Raw genomic sequence first — 17,043 nt, 5'->3', positions numbered from 1 at the left:
ATTTGTACCACATCAACAATAGTAGCAAAATTATACAACGTGAAAATGGCGGCAGCATTAGCGCAGCAGTAGCACTAGCACATCATTGGCAGTAGCATGTCAGTAGAAGTAGCAGTAGTACAGCAGAAGCAGAAGAAGTAGCACAGCAGTAACAATAGCAAAGCAGTAGCAATGGCACAGCGGTAACAGTAGCATAGGATAGCAGTAGCAGTAACAAAGCAGAAGCAGTATCAGTAACAAAGCAGATGCAGTAGCACGGCCGTAGCAGTAGAAGAAGCAGTAGCAAAGCAACAGCAGTAGCACAACAGTAGCATTAACACAGCAGAAACAGAAGCAGTAGCACAGTAGTTGCGGAATCAGTAACATTGTAGCAGACATTGTGACATTGACTCTATGATCTTTATATATATAAACACTATTTAGACGGCAGTTGACAGTAAGCTGTTAGTAGTAAGCAATGTGCCGTAGGCAGTAAGCCGGGTACAGAAGATAGGAATTAGGAAGCATCGTTTGAAATATCAGCCAAATCTTCAGATTGTGTTAATGTTTAGTATTATAAGATCTTCAAGTAAGCAGTACACATTACACAGTCACTATCTTTTTTGATTAACGTTGGAACATGTTTCCCATATGACAAACTAGACGTTTACCTTTCTTGATGGAATTAGACCAGGTGCAACTTGGTCTAGAAGTAGTAAAAAATGTCAGTTATAAAGATCGATCAATTATTAAAACCAGGTCTTAATATCTATAATCGCAGCAAAAACAGTTCTGAATGAGTCTGGATGCGTTTGTCACATTGATCTTATGACTGCCACCTATGTGTCAATACACAAGCAACGAAACAATTTCTGCACAACAAGCATAAGCAGTGAGTGAGCAGAACGCTGTCTTTTGTGGACTTCCGTAGAATGTCTTTCTAATTAATCTGATTCATAAGAGATATCATTATTTTAGTTTCAGAATATAATTCTTATATGCCATTGCATTCAATCCACTATGATGTAAAAAACAAGTTATTTGCAAATACACCACACCTGATATATAGACACATATCTTCGCATCAGTACAAATATTAACATGAAAAATGCTGTACTAAATCTACCAATGAAAATAAGTACAGGAATTCTTGTTGATCTACATATGCTTCTTAGAGGAAATTAATTTTCATCATGTTTATATTTGCATGATTATTTGAAATTGTTGTTCGGTGTTTGCGCATTGTCATTTCATTTACCAAAGGTCAGTAATTGCTGATTTGCTAAAAAATGAAACCCGATTAATACTTTCAAAAATCATTAAAATGTAGAACATTATTTGTTAAGTTAAAAACCTATGTCCGGATTCAAAGTTGAACTTTGTTTGTTAAATCAAAGAATTTATGTATATATGTGCTTTGATAAAAAAAGGAAATCTCGACCAGTTTGAACAGTGGAAAAATATATACATCATATATACATTACATAATGATAGATTATGTGCAACATGAAAACAAATTAAAACAAATTAAAAGAAATGGATTTATTCATCATTTGTAATATATAAAATACATAAAACACCGCTTATAACGATCTCCTTTCAACATTCGAAATATGTTCCTTATATTCTGAGTTATCTGAGCATATAGCAATTAAGTTCCTTGTATCAGGTGTATTTACATGTAACGAACGGATTGTTTACCATCGTCATCCATTTTGAAGAACATTTGATTAAAAAAACAACTTATTTTGGTTTGCCATTGTTGTCTCCCTTAAGAAAGAAATGAAATAATTGCAATGTTTATTGTCTTAATATATTTATAACATAATTATACGATGTATACAATTGTATATTTCTTTTATACCTTAACGGTGATTTTTACTTAGACAGAGCATATGCAATTATGTTGAAAACCGATTGTAACAATTATGATTATTTCTCCTCTAGTAGAACTATTAAAGAAAAGAAATTATGGAATAAAATGAATAATTGTTATATCTTGGTGTCAAGAATTCATGCATAGAAAGCTATTATGTATTGCTTTACAAATTCGACCGAGTTTGAATACTGCTAATCACTTATATTCGTAGGCATGATATTTCGTGGTTTTATCAAAACGGACATTTCCGCGGGTTCCTAAATTCTCGAATTTTGAATTTCTTGTAAAAAGAAATAAACAACTTAATGCAAAGTAATCTTACACTTAATCTCTGCACATTTTGCTTAATGCATGTACATATCTTTACATAAAACACAGCGCTGTCAATAAATGTAATCCTTGTCTCATGGCAAATACGTGCGTATGAAACGTAAACCAAACTATAGCCGCATTTTTAACATTAATTAAAGTAGGGCAAACTCGGGCTAAAGAATGGTCCTTATAACCGGAAGATCGCTATAAACACGTTTGCTTTAAGTTAAGATTATTGTTATCAACTGTAGGAAGATATAAAAGAGTTTTCTTAAAAAAGAATCGGTCGCAGTCACTTTTACGGAAATTCGTGAAGTTAAGGGAAAAGCATGTACGAATAATTAAATGTAGCATTCTTTGTTTGCAGAGTGGTCGCTTTGGGGCGGATGGACCTGTCACACAGACAAAGGTGTATGTTTACAAATGCGCAAAAGAACTTGTATTAGCGGATTTAAGGGAAATGATTGCCTGAATCTGCAAGGGAAATATTATGAACAGCTTTTTTGTGACGAGTCTTGCAACGGTAAGTTGCTGCTTGTGTGATAATACTATGCATCTACTAAATATGCATTTTAACTGTCTAATAATTTACAAGGAATAATAATTTACGGTTATGTGTTGTTTATCTCCATGTGTATGTTTACAATTTTCCCTAGATACTGATACAATTAGCGAAAATAGAGACGGGTGGTCGGATTGGAGGTGTATGGAACAAGGCGATTTTTGCTTTATAAGTCGGACATGTACTTCAACCGCCGATTTCAATTGCTCAAAAACAAGTGAAGTAACTGTAACAAACTGCCCTTGTGCTGCAGGTATAACTTTGTTTTTGAACTACCATTTCGATTAATAATAATGATGAGTGTAGATTTATGATTATTATTATTTTCCTTTTGTGTGAGTTTTTTGTGCTTTTTTTTTGTCATGGCACATAAATGTGCGTGAAATTTTAACGTCACGTTTATATAATTTATAAATGATTAATACTCCTACTATGCATGATATGTCTTTTTGTTTCCTTTGTTGTAAGCAAAGGAGATAAGCTCAATGTTCCGATGGGCTTGCTGTCAAACATTTTGTAAAACATATACATCCGGTACAAAATAAAATCCATTTGTTTATTATAAACAATCATTTCATACATAAACAGACTTAAATCATAGTGATAGAGAAATAAATGCGCTAGAATGTATACAGTTATGTATCTCGGTGTTTCGTTTAGCCAAATTAAGATTTGTATTTTTTAAAAAGCGGGATTTTAAATATAATCTCTTTTTATTAAAAACATCTCGTTCGCAATAAAGTTAAGTCATAAAATGCATGTTTTCCTAATTTTGAATGTTACGCGCAAGATGAGTCTGTTTTAGCACTTGCACACCTCTTCCGAAAATCTTAAAATGTTTTCTACTAAACGGATGTGAAAAATTGGACAAGAGTCTTTTGCACACGCAAACTATATTATCCCAGGTCATCGTATGCTGTAACAAAATGCGTACTCGTACAGGATAAAGTGCATAAGAATGATTTCTTTCTACAACATTTCTAGATGCAATTCCCCTTTCCCCATCCCACCTCCACACACACTCTGCTAACTTGAGATTATTAACATTTCATGTCATATGAACATGTGAATTTTCACACATATATTATTGACTAAGCGTCCAAAATTAAATGATACATATATTTTCTTAAAGTTTGTTTCACAGTTTATAGTTGTATATCATTTATCTTCCTAAGTTATTAATTATACCCTTTTGAAAGAATAAATGAAGAATGACAGTTAAATTTCTACATTTGAGTTTTTAGTAGAGTTCAATACGATTTTGATTTGATAGCTTTAATTAATTTACTAGAAAGAATAAAAACTTGTTTACTATCCTTTAAATGCAGCACGACACTTACCACCCATTTATGTACATGAAAAACGAGGGTAGGTGACACGTCACTGATAAAATAGATAAATACAGAATCCCTAAGGAATGCCCAACACGACAAAATTGAAAATGTTGCAGGCTCGGTTTGATTGAGCCTGTTCATGGACGAAAAGGTCATTTTGCCACTTCTAGCTTTACTGTTGCAGAACGAATCACTGACGTATCATCAGCTAGATGGATCATTACATCACATTAAAGAACAAAAAGTGTCTTACGGGAATATATACCCAACATCATTCAGGGGCAAGTAGTTCAAAGACAAGGACCACTACTGCCGCATTTGCAAAATGAAAACAAATCAAAAGAAATGACTTTATTCATCATTTATTGATCACATAGTATTAATAAAATGTGTAAAGATATAAAAATTTGATCTGCAACTTTAAATCGTTCATAGTCATTGTTACGAAAATTGGCGAAGTTAAAGGAAGAACGTGTACATGTACAAATAATAAAATATAACAATTTTGTCTGCAGAGTGGTCACCTTGGGGCGGATGGACCTGTCACACTGACCAAAATGTATGTCTAAAATTACGCAAAAGAACTTGTATAAGCGGATTTAAGGGAAATGATTGCTTGAATCTGCAAGGGAAAAATTATGAACAGATTCGTTGTGACGAGTCTTGCAATGGTAAGTTGCTGTTTGTGTAATAATATTATGCAAAGGAGGATGAATACTGTAACAATAAGAACATTGTTTGGGTTGTTACTAAAAAGGTTATTTTCTCTCTTAAACTATTTCTGATTATAAATTCAAGCGTTTTTGTTTTTCTTTCCAAAGAAGCATTTTCTTTATTTCTTCTTAATGCAATTTTGGTTTGAAAAGATTCGAATATCTCTTCTATTAGATATTCGTTTTGAAACATACTTAGTTTGTCTAAAATTTGTTTAATGATAGTTTTGTCTGAAAATATACATGATGGACAGATTCATTTCCTTACTTCGGGTTATTCATATTGCAAAATAATAAGTGTGTATAAAAATGAATGATTTTTTCTGAAATAATACGAATGCCTTTCCTTACCTTGGGATATACATTTTGTAACATACTGAGTGAGAAGATTGTTCTGTCATTTTCATAGCAGAGTGATAAATTCAACACATGCACCTCATAATGCATTTACATGTACAGCATCAACTTCTACAGGACCAACAGATGTAAAATAGAAACTTCAACCGCGACGTCAGTAAATTAGATTATATACACCACCTACTACAAACAAATCTATCATAACACCCACGGTTTATTCAGAAACCCGCTTCTGCAACTACATCCATGTCGAACCTGCACCTTAAGTCATCAACTCCTAAACTGCTTCATTTCATATGGCAATATATCGTGCGCTAGGAAAATGACAACCAGTAAACTATTAAGTAAATGTGAACCCGCAGGTGAGTCGTCGGCTGCTTATATAATATACTGGATTGAATAGACAAGATAGGAATGCTGTCATTGTATGAATAATGTCTCGCACACGAAATTACTCCACGTACAAAACCGATGACTGTGAGTTGTGAGAAGAAACTTTGACGGGAACGCGTTTCATGGGACCCTGTTAGAAGGCAAAATGAAAAGGAAGGAAATATGTAAATGAAAAAAGCATCATACCATAATATCAAACCTTCGTTGTATGTACAAACACATAGTATGCACTTTAACTGCCTATTTCTGTACAAAGAATGATACCTTGCTGTTATGTTTTATTTGTATTAATATATATTTTTACCACTTTCCTCTAGATAACGCTTCAATTAGCGGATATAGAGACGGATGGTCGGATTGGAGTTGTGAGAAACAAGGAGATTTTTGCTTTAAAAGTCGGACTTGTAATTCAACCGCTGATTTTAATTGCTCAAACACAAGTGAAGTAACTGTCATAAACTGCCCTTGTATTGCAGGTATAACTTCGTTTTTTTAATTATCATTTCGATTCTTAGTAAGGTTGAGTGTAAAGGTTTATTTAGTCCCCTACATATTTAATCGGTGGGGACATAAGGTTTACCCGATGTCGCTCTGGCCATCTATCCGCCCGTCTGTCTTTCTGTTTGTCCGCCCGTCCACAAAATTGGATCCTGCGATTACGCAAAGTCATGAAAATATCTTTATGAAACTTGATATATGGATAAATGGCAGTCTGGAAATAATCTACGTCTTTTTCCTTTCTGTCTATGTCAAAACTTTTGTTGCTATGGCAACAAATAAAATGAAAATTTGGCTAATCTACACATAAACTGGATCCAGTGATAATGCAAAAAGTACTTTTCATGAAACTAACTAGCCCCACCGCGCCACTGTTCTGTCAATCTTTTTACTTAGTCAAGGCAAATAACTCTACAAATACTGGATAAATCCACAAGCGAAACCCCAGGTGCAAATCTAAATATGCTGAGCAACCTGCCAATAAGGTTTAAAGACTATGTCAAATCCTTTTTGAGTAACTTGCGACACAAGTTGAAAATTGCAAAATTTTCCTAAGTGAAGGGCAATAACTCTAAAAAAACTAAATAAATTCACACGAAAATACCAGGTGCACAACTGCACATGCTGATCAACATTCCTGTAAAGTTTCATGACTCTAGGTCAAATACTTTTTGAGTTACATGCGACACAAATTGAAAATTGCAAAATTTTATTAAGTCAAGGGCAATAACTCTGAAAATACTAAAAATATCCAGACGAAAAAACCCAGGTGCACAACTACACATGCTGATCAACATTCCTGTAAAGTTTCATGACTCTAAGTCAATACTTTTTGAGTTACGTTCGACACAAGAGTGAACGGACGGACGGACGGAAGGACGGACGGACAGACGGACGGACGGACGGACGGACAATGGTAGATCTAAATGTGGGGGCACAAAAATATGGATAAACGGCAGTCTGAAGATTAAGCACGTCTTTCTCCTCATTATTCCTACGTTGAAAAACTTGGTTGCTATGGCAACAAAAGCTTTAAATCATGGCAAATATACACATAAACTAGATCCAAAGATAACACAAAAGTATTGAAATTATTTTCATAAAACTTAAAATATGGTAAAATGTCAGTCTGAAGATTATGCACGTCTTTTTTTTGTCTCTTTTTGAAAAAATTACACAAATATCTTTAAAATATTACAAATTTAACAATATTTGTGATTACTCAAATATAGTGAAAAATATAAAAAATATAGTGTAAACGTTTTCATGAAACTTAAAATATTGATAGAAAGCAAAATGGTGATTATACAGAAAATTTTAATCTTTACTGATTTTTCCATTTTTTTTTATTTTTTTTCCGCTTTTTATACGCCCGTTTGAAAAAAAAAGGTCGTTTTATAATCCACAAAAAGGCGCGTCGTCCAATTTTGTCAGGAATATATCTCCTACAGCATAGAGGAATTTTAATGAAACTTCATTAATATGTTCACCATTATGAAGCAGTGTTATGCGCATAAACAAAGGTCAACGTCATACTTGAAGGCCATAGATAAACAATTGTCCGGAGCAAATCTTCTAAATGCATGAAGGGATTTCAATATAACTTAGCAGAAATGTTCACTTTTGTCAAGCAAGGTGTCGCGTGCAAAATTAAAATCCCTGCAGGTCAAGGTCACACATAGGGGTCAAACTTCAGAAAAAAAATGAAATTCTTTGAATTGTGAACGTCACGCTTATAGGTCATTGAAAAATACTTGTTCGGAGCTAAAATTCTACATTCATCTGGATATAATAATATAACTTGGCACAAATGTTCACCATTGTGAGGCTCATTGCGCACATAATTCAGGTCCCTGCTACCAATGATAGGTAAAACGTTTGTGTTCGGAGAATAATTAGTTATTATTTATTGATGGATTGTAACACAAATTATTAATATCATGACAACAAGTATTACACATGTTATTATGTCTCCCCCACCTCGGGGGGAGACATATTGTTTTTGCCCTGTCCGTCCGTCAGTCCGTCCGTCCGTCAGTCCGTCCGTCCGTCCATTCTTCGTTTCCGGACGATAACTAGAGTTCCTTTTGACCTACAGCCCTCAAACTTCATAGGATGAATGCGTCTTATTGAGCAGATGATCCCTATTGTTTTTGGGGTTAGTAGTTCAAAGGTCAAGGTCACAGTGACCGTTGGTCAATTTCTCGTTTCCGGATGATAACTAGAGTTCCTTTTGACCTACAGCCCTCAAACTTCATAGGATGATTGGTCTTATAGAGCTGATGATCCCTATTGTTTTTTGGGGTCAGTAGGTCAAAGGTCAAGGTCACACTGACCGTTGGTCAATTTCTCGTTTCCGGATGATAACTAGAGTTCATTTAGACCTACAGACCTCAAACTTCATAGGATGATTGGTCTTATTGAGCAGATGATCCCTATTGTTTTTGGGGTCAGTAGTTCAAAGGTCAAGGTCACAGTGACCGTTGGTCAATTTCTCGTTTCCGGATGATAACTAGAGTTCCTTTTGACCTACAGCCCTCAAACTTCATAGGATGATTGGTCTTATAGAGCAGATGATCCCTATTGTTTTTGGGATCAGTAGGTCAAAGGTCAAGGTCACAGTGACCGTTGGTCAATTTCTCATTTCCGGATGATAACTAGAGTTCCTTTTGACCTACAACCCTCAAACTGGGGGGAGACATATTGTTTTCGCCTGCCATACGCTGATTGAATAACCAGGATTTTCAAAATTGAATACCTGGTTAAAAACAAACAGTTTAGGAAGCATCTTCTCATACAACCTTAACAATAGAAACCATCCATAGACAGCCTTCATTGAAGTGACTACCGGGTATTTACATTATCTTATCTCCATTTCCATTCCTGTTTCCATTCACAGTTATTCTCAGCAGTGGGGGAGACATGCGCTTTTTTACAAAAGCATCCTCTAGTTTAGGTTAAGATTTGTAAGGTCAAGGTCACTAATATTTATTCTAAGGTTCTGTATCACAGTTTATAGAAGTGTTAAGTTCATCTTTCAAAGTTATTTATTGAACCCTTATAATAGAATGAGTGTAAAATTACAGGTGGATCTTCGCCAGTCATGTATACGTAAAGGTTATCGGAAGACCAACTTGATAGTTTTAATAAAGTCTGATAGAATGACAAACTTGTTTAACTTTCAATTTTTATACGACACTTACCATCCGTTTATGAACTGCAACACTACAATAAGTGACACGGTCACTGTAAATGTCATTTTGCAACTTCAAGCTTTACTGTTGCAGGACAAATCATCGATGTACCATAAGCAAGATTGATAATTTCATCCCATGCAAAGAAGCAAAATTCTCTTGGGGGTAATTTATTGATCAGATAACAAAATCAAATGCGGAATAATATAAAAGGTTTTAATCTTCAAAATAAAATCGTCCGTAGACAATTTCATGGAAAAAGGTGAAGTTTTAGGAATAGTGTACGAATAATTAAATATAGAATTTTTTGTTTGCAGAGTGGTCGCCTTGGGGCGAATGGACCTGTCACATAGACCATGGTCTATGTTTACAATTACGCCAAAGAACTTGTATAAGCGGATTTAAAGACAATGATTGCTTGACGCTCCAAGGGGAACACTTTGAAGAGACTTTATGTGATGGGCTTTGCAACGGTAAGTTGCTACTTGTGTTATAATATTATGCAAATCATTAAAAAAAACAGCAAAGATTGTTTGGGTGTATCTTAAAGGGCTGTCTTCTTTTCTAAACTATTTATGATTATCAATACAAGAGTCATACCCATCCAAAGAAGCATTTGTTTATTTTTTATTTATTCCTGTTATAGTCATATTTTCAAAAAGGCTCAAATGTCTCAAACGCTCTGTCACTGATGAAAAACAATTAGACTATGAATTTAAAATAATATTATATTTCCCTATATCAAGTTATTCAAGTAAGTATTCAATATTTGACACAAAATATTTTTTGCCATCTTATTGTTAACATTTCGCAAAGATGTCTTTTAATGGCTGTACGTAAGGTGTGAATACATTTATATTTTGTTCGAAATATGCGAAAAGCAATAAAATAAACATTATTATTATAAACGTATTTTCAAATTGTGTCAGTAGAAGATTAGTTAAACTTAACACAGAAACTCGCAAATTTTCTGTATTAAACTGAACAAAAGTAGGGTGTATGTATATATTGCGAAATTCTGCGCCCGCGCATAAAGCTAAAATTACAGACTCGCTAGAAAACCTGATATTCGGTATTTTAAATAAAATGTTGTTTCCATTCATCATTATTGTGTTGTTTTATGTGATATTACCTCAAACAGCTACGTTAACCACTGAGCCGTTAAGTACAAGTAAACCCCTTGGAGCTACGACGACTTCTGGTGTTCACTGGCTTGAATGGTCGGACTGGGAATGTAAAACTGCCCATCGTATATGTTTGATGTCTCGCACACGTAATTGCTCCACACATATTGTTGATGACTGTGAAATTAAACTTGGTGGAGTATACTTCAATACAGAACTATGCAGGGCAGAAATATGTACAGGTATTGTTGTTTAGTATCAAACAATTTAAATTATTAAAAATGTATGTCTTGAAATTTTATTGACTTCAATGCTTTGCAATTATACTCCGTACGAATCGTAAACTCTTTATTTTTTATTTTTAATACCTTATAATGTTTACGTAGATTCTGAGAAGTCTGTTAAACTACTATCTAAAAGTTTACATTTACAAATAGAGAAACACATATAATGTAAGGGTATTCTGTCATGCAACAACCCTTTACTTTTCAATCCTATTATGTATAGACAATTTTTGCACTGATATTAAATTTGTTAGACCTGTTGCGTTCCCCTTATAGCAATATCTCTGTTTTGACCTTTCTGTTAGTCTTTCTATATGTCCACATATTTGTACTTAATTGATTGTGGCGAAAAGTGCAACCAAACAAGTATCTTTGATGCTATTCGTAAACGGATTAAGTGCTTCTAAAATAACAATAGGTAAAGCACTTGGTTCTGATGTATGTAAGTAATGAACGCAGACTTTGTCCCTAAATGGTGCATGTCACTCAAATCCTTTATGTTACTAAAAGAAGCATGTGTTAAATACATTTATGAGTTCATGTAATGAACAATTAGTGCATTCTTAAACGGATTTGATTAAATTGTTTAATTTTCATTTTTTTTCAAAATGTAATATGGAATATTCAAAGACATAAGTCATATCGTTAGAAACATGTGTCAATTTTATATGTCATTAATTAATAAATTACAATTTAATTGGTACATAAACTGAATTGTCTACGTGTTATTTATTGAAGATCCTGATAAATAAATGTCATCTTATTTCTTTAAAAAATGAAATATGATATCACTTAATATAAATTTAAAATATATATATTATTTCTAATTGAAAATTTTCACAAAACAGTATGTTCGTCCAAAGCATTGTAAAAGGATGTGTTTGAATGGAACCATCAAAGTAAAAAAAAGAAAATCGTGAATGTTTTAACTTGTACAGAAAATTTATACAAAAAGTAACCTCCGCGTCGGTTTCGTGAAAAACCAAGTCTATTTAATTTAATAACCCTATATTTAGTTGCATTTACAAATGTTTATTTACAATTGTTTTATTAACAGCATTCTACCCTGTGCGGTACCCTTTCATTATTTACTGATTAAATTATAACAAAATATTCTTATATTTTTACCTAGAAAACACAAATCACACTTTCCATGCATTTTTGCTAAATCTCAAATAGATAGTTATATAAATACATAACGCTACTTGCACTGTAAGCAGACTATATTTTTTTCTTTCACTGATTACCGATTTTTGCTGTTTATAGACTGGTTATAATCCTTTAATCTTAGCACGATTTACAAACATTTCTTCGTGTTTATTTATAGTACGGAAGACTCCATTTTAATACTATTATAATAAATAAAATCTTGCAAGTCCTGAGAGATTGTGGTTTGGATTGAGAATTGTAAAAGTGAGGATTATATGTCGGAATCGATATAGCACTTAATTCTGAAGAAACCAACTTCATGACAAAAGGTTAACGGGCTTCATAAAAGTTTTGTTTCCTCCAGTATTATTCATATAGGAAACTACATTATCATAAAAAATGCGTTTTTTATTTAATCGGTTATTAATCATTATACTTATATATCATGTTCTTGTGTTTCTTTTTTCAAATGCATGAATATTTTTACAATTTTAGGAGAGACAAAAACACAATATCTTAAAGTTCATATACGTATTCGTATTCTTATTTTGTCCCAGCTGTTTAATAAATTATTAAAACTTTATTACAAGAGGGCCATGATGGCCCTGGGGTCGCTCACCTGAACAAAGGCCCTCAGGGCCGGGCCAGTTTAAACCAAAGAGCTTTTATTTGAACAAACTTGCGAAGACACCCATTAAAAAGATATTTCATTGATGTTAAGGATTTTACTATTTACACCAATTTATGAAATAACAATGACTTTTGGTTTTGACCCCCCCCCTTTCCCCTTGGCAGGCCAATTTTTCCCAATGGCTTTATTTGAACAAAAACTTGGTAGACATCCATTAGGAATACATGTTTCATGCTTAAATATTCTCAGCCTCTAGCTCTTTGGGTTGCTTTTAATGCTAGAAGATTTTTAAACTTTTTTACCAACATTTATGTATCTAGGGGAAAATCAATGAACCCCTGGGACGGGGCCAATTTTTGACCCCCAGGGCTTTTATTTGAAACAAATTTTGTAGACACCCATTAAAAACATGTTTTAAATGCTAAAAATATCTTTAGCTCTAGCTCTTTGGGTTCTTTCAAAGAATTTTTTTTTAAGTTTTTACTATATGAATATAGGGGAAATCAAATGACCCCCTGGGGCGGGGCCAATTTTTTGACCCAAGGGCTTTTTATTTGAGCAAACTTGGTAGGACACTGAAATAAGAAGATGTTCGAATGCTTTAATATCTTATCTCTTAGCTCTTTGGGTTCTTGAAGAGAAGTTTTTTAAGTTTTTTACTATATGCATAAAGGGAAAAATTAATTGAACCCCTGGCGCGGGGCCAATTTTGACCCCAGGGCTTTTTATTTGAACAACTTGGTAGAACATCCATTAGAACATTTTTTACACCAAATATCCAAGCCTCTAGCTCTTTGGGTTTTTAGAAAGAAGATTTTTTTAAAGTTTTTTAAACTATATGCATTATAGGGAAAATCAATGACCCCCCTGGGCGGGGCCAATTTTGACCCAGGGCTTTTATTTTGGAACAATCTTGGTGACACTTTTTAGGAAGAATGTTTCAATGCTTAATATCTTAGGTTCTAGCTCTTTGGGTTCTTTAATAAAAAGATTTTTTTAAAGTTTTACTATATGCATATAGGGAAAATCAATTGACCCCCTGGGGCAGGGCCAATTTTGACCCAGGGCCCTTTTTATTTGAAAAACTGGTGACATCCATTAAAGAACATGTTTTAAATGCCAAATATCTAAGCTCTTGGCTCTTTGGGTTTTGTTAGAGAAGATTTTTTTTAAAGTTTTTTACTATATGGCATATTAGGGAAAATCAATGACCCCCTGGGGGCCGGGGCCAATTTTGACCCCAGGGCTTTTATTTGAACAATCTTGGTAGAACACTTATTAGAAGATGTTTCATGCTTAATATCTTTAGGTCTAGCTCTTTGGGTTCTTTAATAGAAGATTTTTTAAAGTTTTCACTATATGCATATAGGAAAAATCAATGACCCCCTGGGGCCCGGGGCCAATTTTTTGACCCAAGGGCTTTTATTTTGAAAACAAACTTGGTAGACAATCCATTAGAAAACATATTTTTATGCCAAATATCTAACCTCTAGCTCTTTGGGTTTTTTTAGAAGAAGATTTTTTTAAGTTTTTACTATATGACATTATAAGGAAAATCAATGCACCCCCTGGGGCGGGGCCAATTTTGACCCAGGGCTTTTATTTTGAACAATCTTGGTAGAGCACTCATTTAGAAGATGTTTCATGCTTAATATCTTTTAGGTCTAGCTCTTTGGGTTCTTTAAAAAGAAGATTTTTTAAAAGTTTTTACTATATGCCTATAGGGAAAATCAATGACCCCCTGGGGCGGGGCCAAATTTTGACCAAGGGCTTTTATTTGAACAATCTTGGTAGACCCACTAACTAGAAGATGTTTCATGCCAAATATCTAAGCTCTAAGCTCTTTGGGTTATCTAGAAGAAGATGTTTAAAGTTTTTCTTTTTGGTTGCCATTGGCAACCAGAGTTCTGCATGGAATGGAAAATTCTTTGAACAACTTTGTTAAGGCTTCACACAAGGAACATCCCTGTGAAGTTTCATTATGATCTGCCTTATGGGTTCAGAGGAGAATGTCGTTTGAAAAGTGTGAACGGAACAAACGGAACGACATAACGACGGACGACAGACGACGGACGAAGAGTGATCCTAATAGCTCACCCTGAGCATATGCTCAGGTGAGCTAAAAATGAGAGGGTTTCCACCAAGTTTCAACTCCTCAAGCTGAATTAATTATCATATTAATAAGCGGTCTTACTTTTCTATAGAGTCAAACGAAGATAACATCTCGTAACCAATCTGTTTATTAAGTTTATTAAAAATATCATTTAGTTAATCATTTTGCAGTTAACCCATGTTAAACTGTGTTATTCTTTTAATGGACTGTGCTTGTAATTTTAGGACTGACGAAAGTTCTGTTTATCGTGCTCGAATTATTTCATTTGTATGTCTATGTGCAAATGTAAATATTATAGTTTTTGTGGAATATTTTGGTGAACAAAAATAATTTCACGGATCTAAAACGGAACTTATCAATAGAACATTATGTATCAAGTTGATTCTTAGATATTGGGGCTTTGATATAACTTACGCATGTATTATTTCAATTGGTCGCGTCGTTTGTTGTGTCGTGAAGCAGAGGATGAAATTCCTTTCGAGCAATATGAGTGAATGTTACTGAGTATTTTTCTATCTATTATTGTTGTTTTTGTTTGTTGTTATTTTATTTTTTGTCTACTGTTATCGATTCAAAGTATACATATTTCTTCTTTACTGAGTCATTAAGAATTAATATCTTTTATATTTTCTTCATTTGAAAAATATCGTAGCAAATTTTGATGTGTATCTCCTCTGTATTAAAAAAGTTTTTCGCCTCATAGCAACACAACTTTCACCTCTGGAACAAAAATCAACAACATCTTCACCTTCAAACTACTACGCAACGACAACAACTAGTTCATTTTCAATGCCCTCGTCAGCATTTGCAAGGTTTATATCGTCAACTGCGCCTAATTATGTGACATCTCAGACAGCTTAAAATTTAAAACCCAGCATCAAGTTATCCGTTAAGTCCAAGTAATTACATCAGTGGCGCCATTGCGCCCCTTGGCTTTAATTTTATTGTGGCTTGAATGGACGGGATGGGAGTGAAAAACGTCAATCGTATGCTTAAGTCTAGCAAAACGAAATTGCCTCCAAACGTATAATCCTGATGATTGTGAGAAAACTTGGAGGGAAAAGCAATTCATGTGGGAACCATGTTCACAAAAAATTATGTCCAGGTATTTCCTGCCTTTTTATGACACTCTGGGTTTATTGTTTTACCTTGCTTTAATATATTTTTGCCTAGCTACTACCCATAAATTTTTATTTCTTATTTATTTGAATTCATCTTCAACCTTGAAACCTTTATATTACCTTGAATTTTTTATGGATTAAAGTTAAAGAAATTTGCCAATATTTTTGTTATTTGAAGATGATTTTATTTCAAATTAAGACAAAAATTAAACTAGCTTTTAACCATAATGCTGATCAACTCAAGTTTGAAATTGTACCCCTAAAATGAACTTGAAATATTAATCAAATTTTGATTACTATTAGATGCATTGTTTTTTGGCATAAGAATTTTTTCAAAAGTTAAAGTTTTTAATTTGTTTCTAATATGTGGGGTTTCCCACTTAAACTATGGACAGACCAACACTTAAACTGCAAATAGCATTTTCAGGTTTGGCCATGACCTTATGAAAAACGTGATGATTAAGGGCAAAATTCAAAATCATTGAATTGTGCTAAACAATTGCCATAATTTTGTTAAAATAAATGGACATATTTGAAAAATTGGAATATTCCACCATCTAGATGAAAAGCAAGCAACTCAAGCATGTCCCTGACCTTAAATTGCCTTGATCTGTAAAGTCAGATGTGGTCCCTGTTTTGTAGTTGCCCTTGTTTTAGGTCACTTTTGGTTTTTTGAATTAAAGCTATTTGCCTGGGGTATTGATCATTATGTAGTGCTAATTTTTGTTACTTTAGTTACGGCAAGGTTTTTTTTCGAAGGTAATACAAGATAGATATTTTAAGGATATTTCAGTACATGTTTTGGGTCGACGAAATACCGGCAAATTTGAAGGTTTAGAAGGATTATCCATTGTAGGGTTTAAACTGATTTTTTTTTCTATTGATAAAGGAATTAAATTGTTTTATCGGGGGTATTGACGGGGTAATATTTATGCTCGAAGTTCGATTATCCATTGAAGGATAAGCTCAGTATTCTTGTCTATTTTTAGGGGTTTAGGCATTTAATATAATGTGTTTTTGATAGGGAAACTTTAATCAGTGGACGGCAAACTGGATAAAAATTATAATTTGGATTATATAATTCCGGATACAAAAACTGTGAAATTATATTTGATGATAATATTAAAATATAATGTCACTGTCCACTTATAAACGTTTCAATAAAACATAGACGTTATTTGAATTTGGTTGTTTATAATTGGAGATGTTTAAAACAGTTTTCAGACCCAGTTTTACTATAAGGTAAAAAGGAAACATTAAATATTAAATTTAAAAATATAACACATGTTTGAGAAAATGAGAAACGAAAAAAGCAACAATAAATTATTGTGAGCATAAAGTTAAATTTTTTCCCTGATCTACAACAAAAAAAACTTTCTAGGACATGCCGGCGGCAAGCG

General features: G+C 33.5%; 1 protein-coding gene across 2 annotated transcripts in view; it reads left to right on the top strand.

Annotated features, from left to right (window-relative positions):
* Positions 1–15,420, top strand: part of LOC132743514 (semaphorin-5A-like) — a 32,948-nt gene extending 17,528 nt beyond the window's left edge. For both annotated transcript variants that reach the window (XM_060732048.1, XM_060732054.1), the window contains exons 7-13: positions 2,538–2,693; positions 2,827–2,985; positions 4,582–4,737; positions 5,847–6,005; positions 9,539–9,694; positions 10,363–10,587; positions 15,226–15,420. In XM_060732048.1, the coding sequence (XP_060588031.1) occupies positions 2,594–2,693; positions 2,827–2,985; positions 4,582–4,737; positions 5,847–6,005; positions 9,539–9,694; positions 10,363–10,587; positions 15,226–15,383 (1,113 nt within the window). In that variant the 5' untranslated portion in view covers positions 2,538–2,593 and the 3' untranslated portion in view covers positions 15,384–15,420. The remainder of the gene's footprint in view (positions 1–2,537; positions 2,694–2,826; positions 2,986–4,581; positions 4,738–5,846; positions 6,006–9,538; positions 9,695–10,362; positions 10,588–15,225) is intronic.
* The last annotated feature ends 1,623 nt before the right edge of the window (positions 15,421–17,043 follow it).

The sequence above is a fragment of the Ruditapes philippinarum genome, unplaced genomic scaffold, assembly GCF_026571515.1.
Source record: "Ruditapes philippinarum isolate M1 unplaced genomic scaffold, ASM2657151v2 ctg3926_1_1_1_1, whole genome shotgun sequence".
Taxonomy (NCBI): domain Eukaryota; kingdom Metazoa; phylum Mollusca; class Bivalvia; order Venerida; family Veneridae; genus Ruditapes; species Ruditapes philippinarum.
This window is presented reverse-complemented; position numbering and strand designations above follow the sequence as displayed.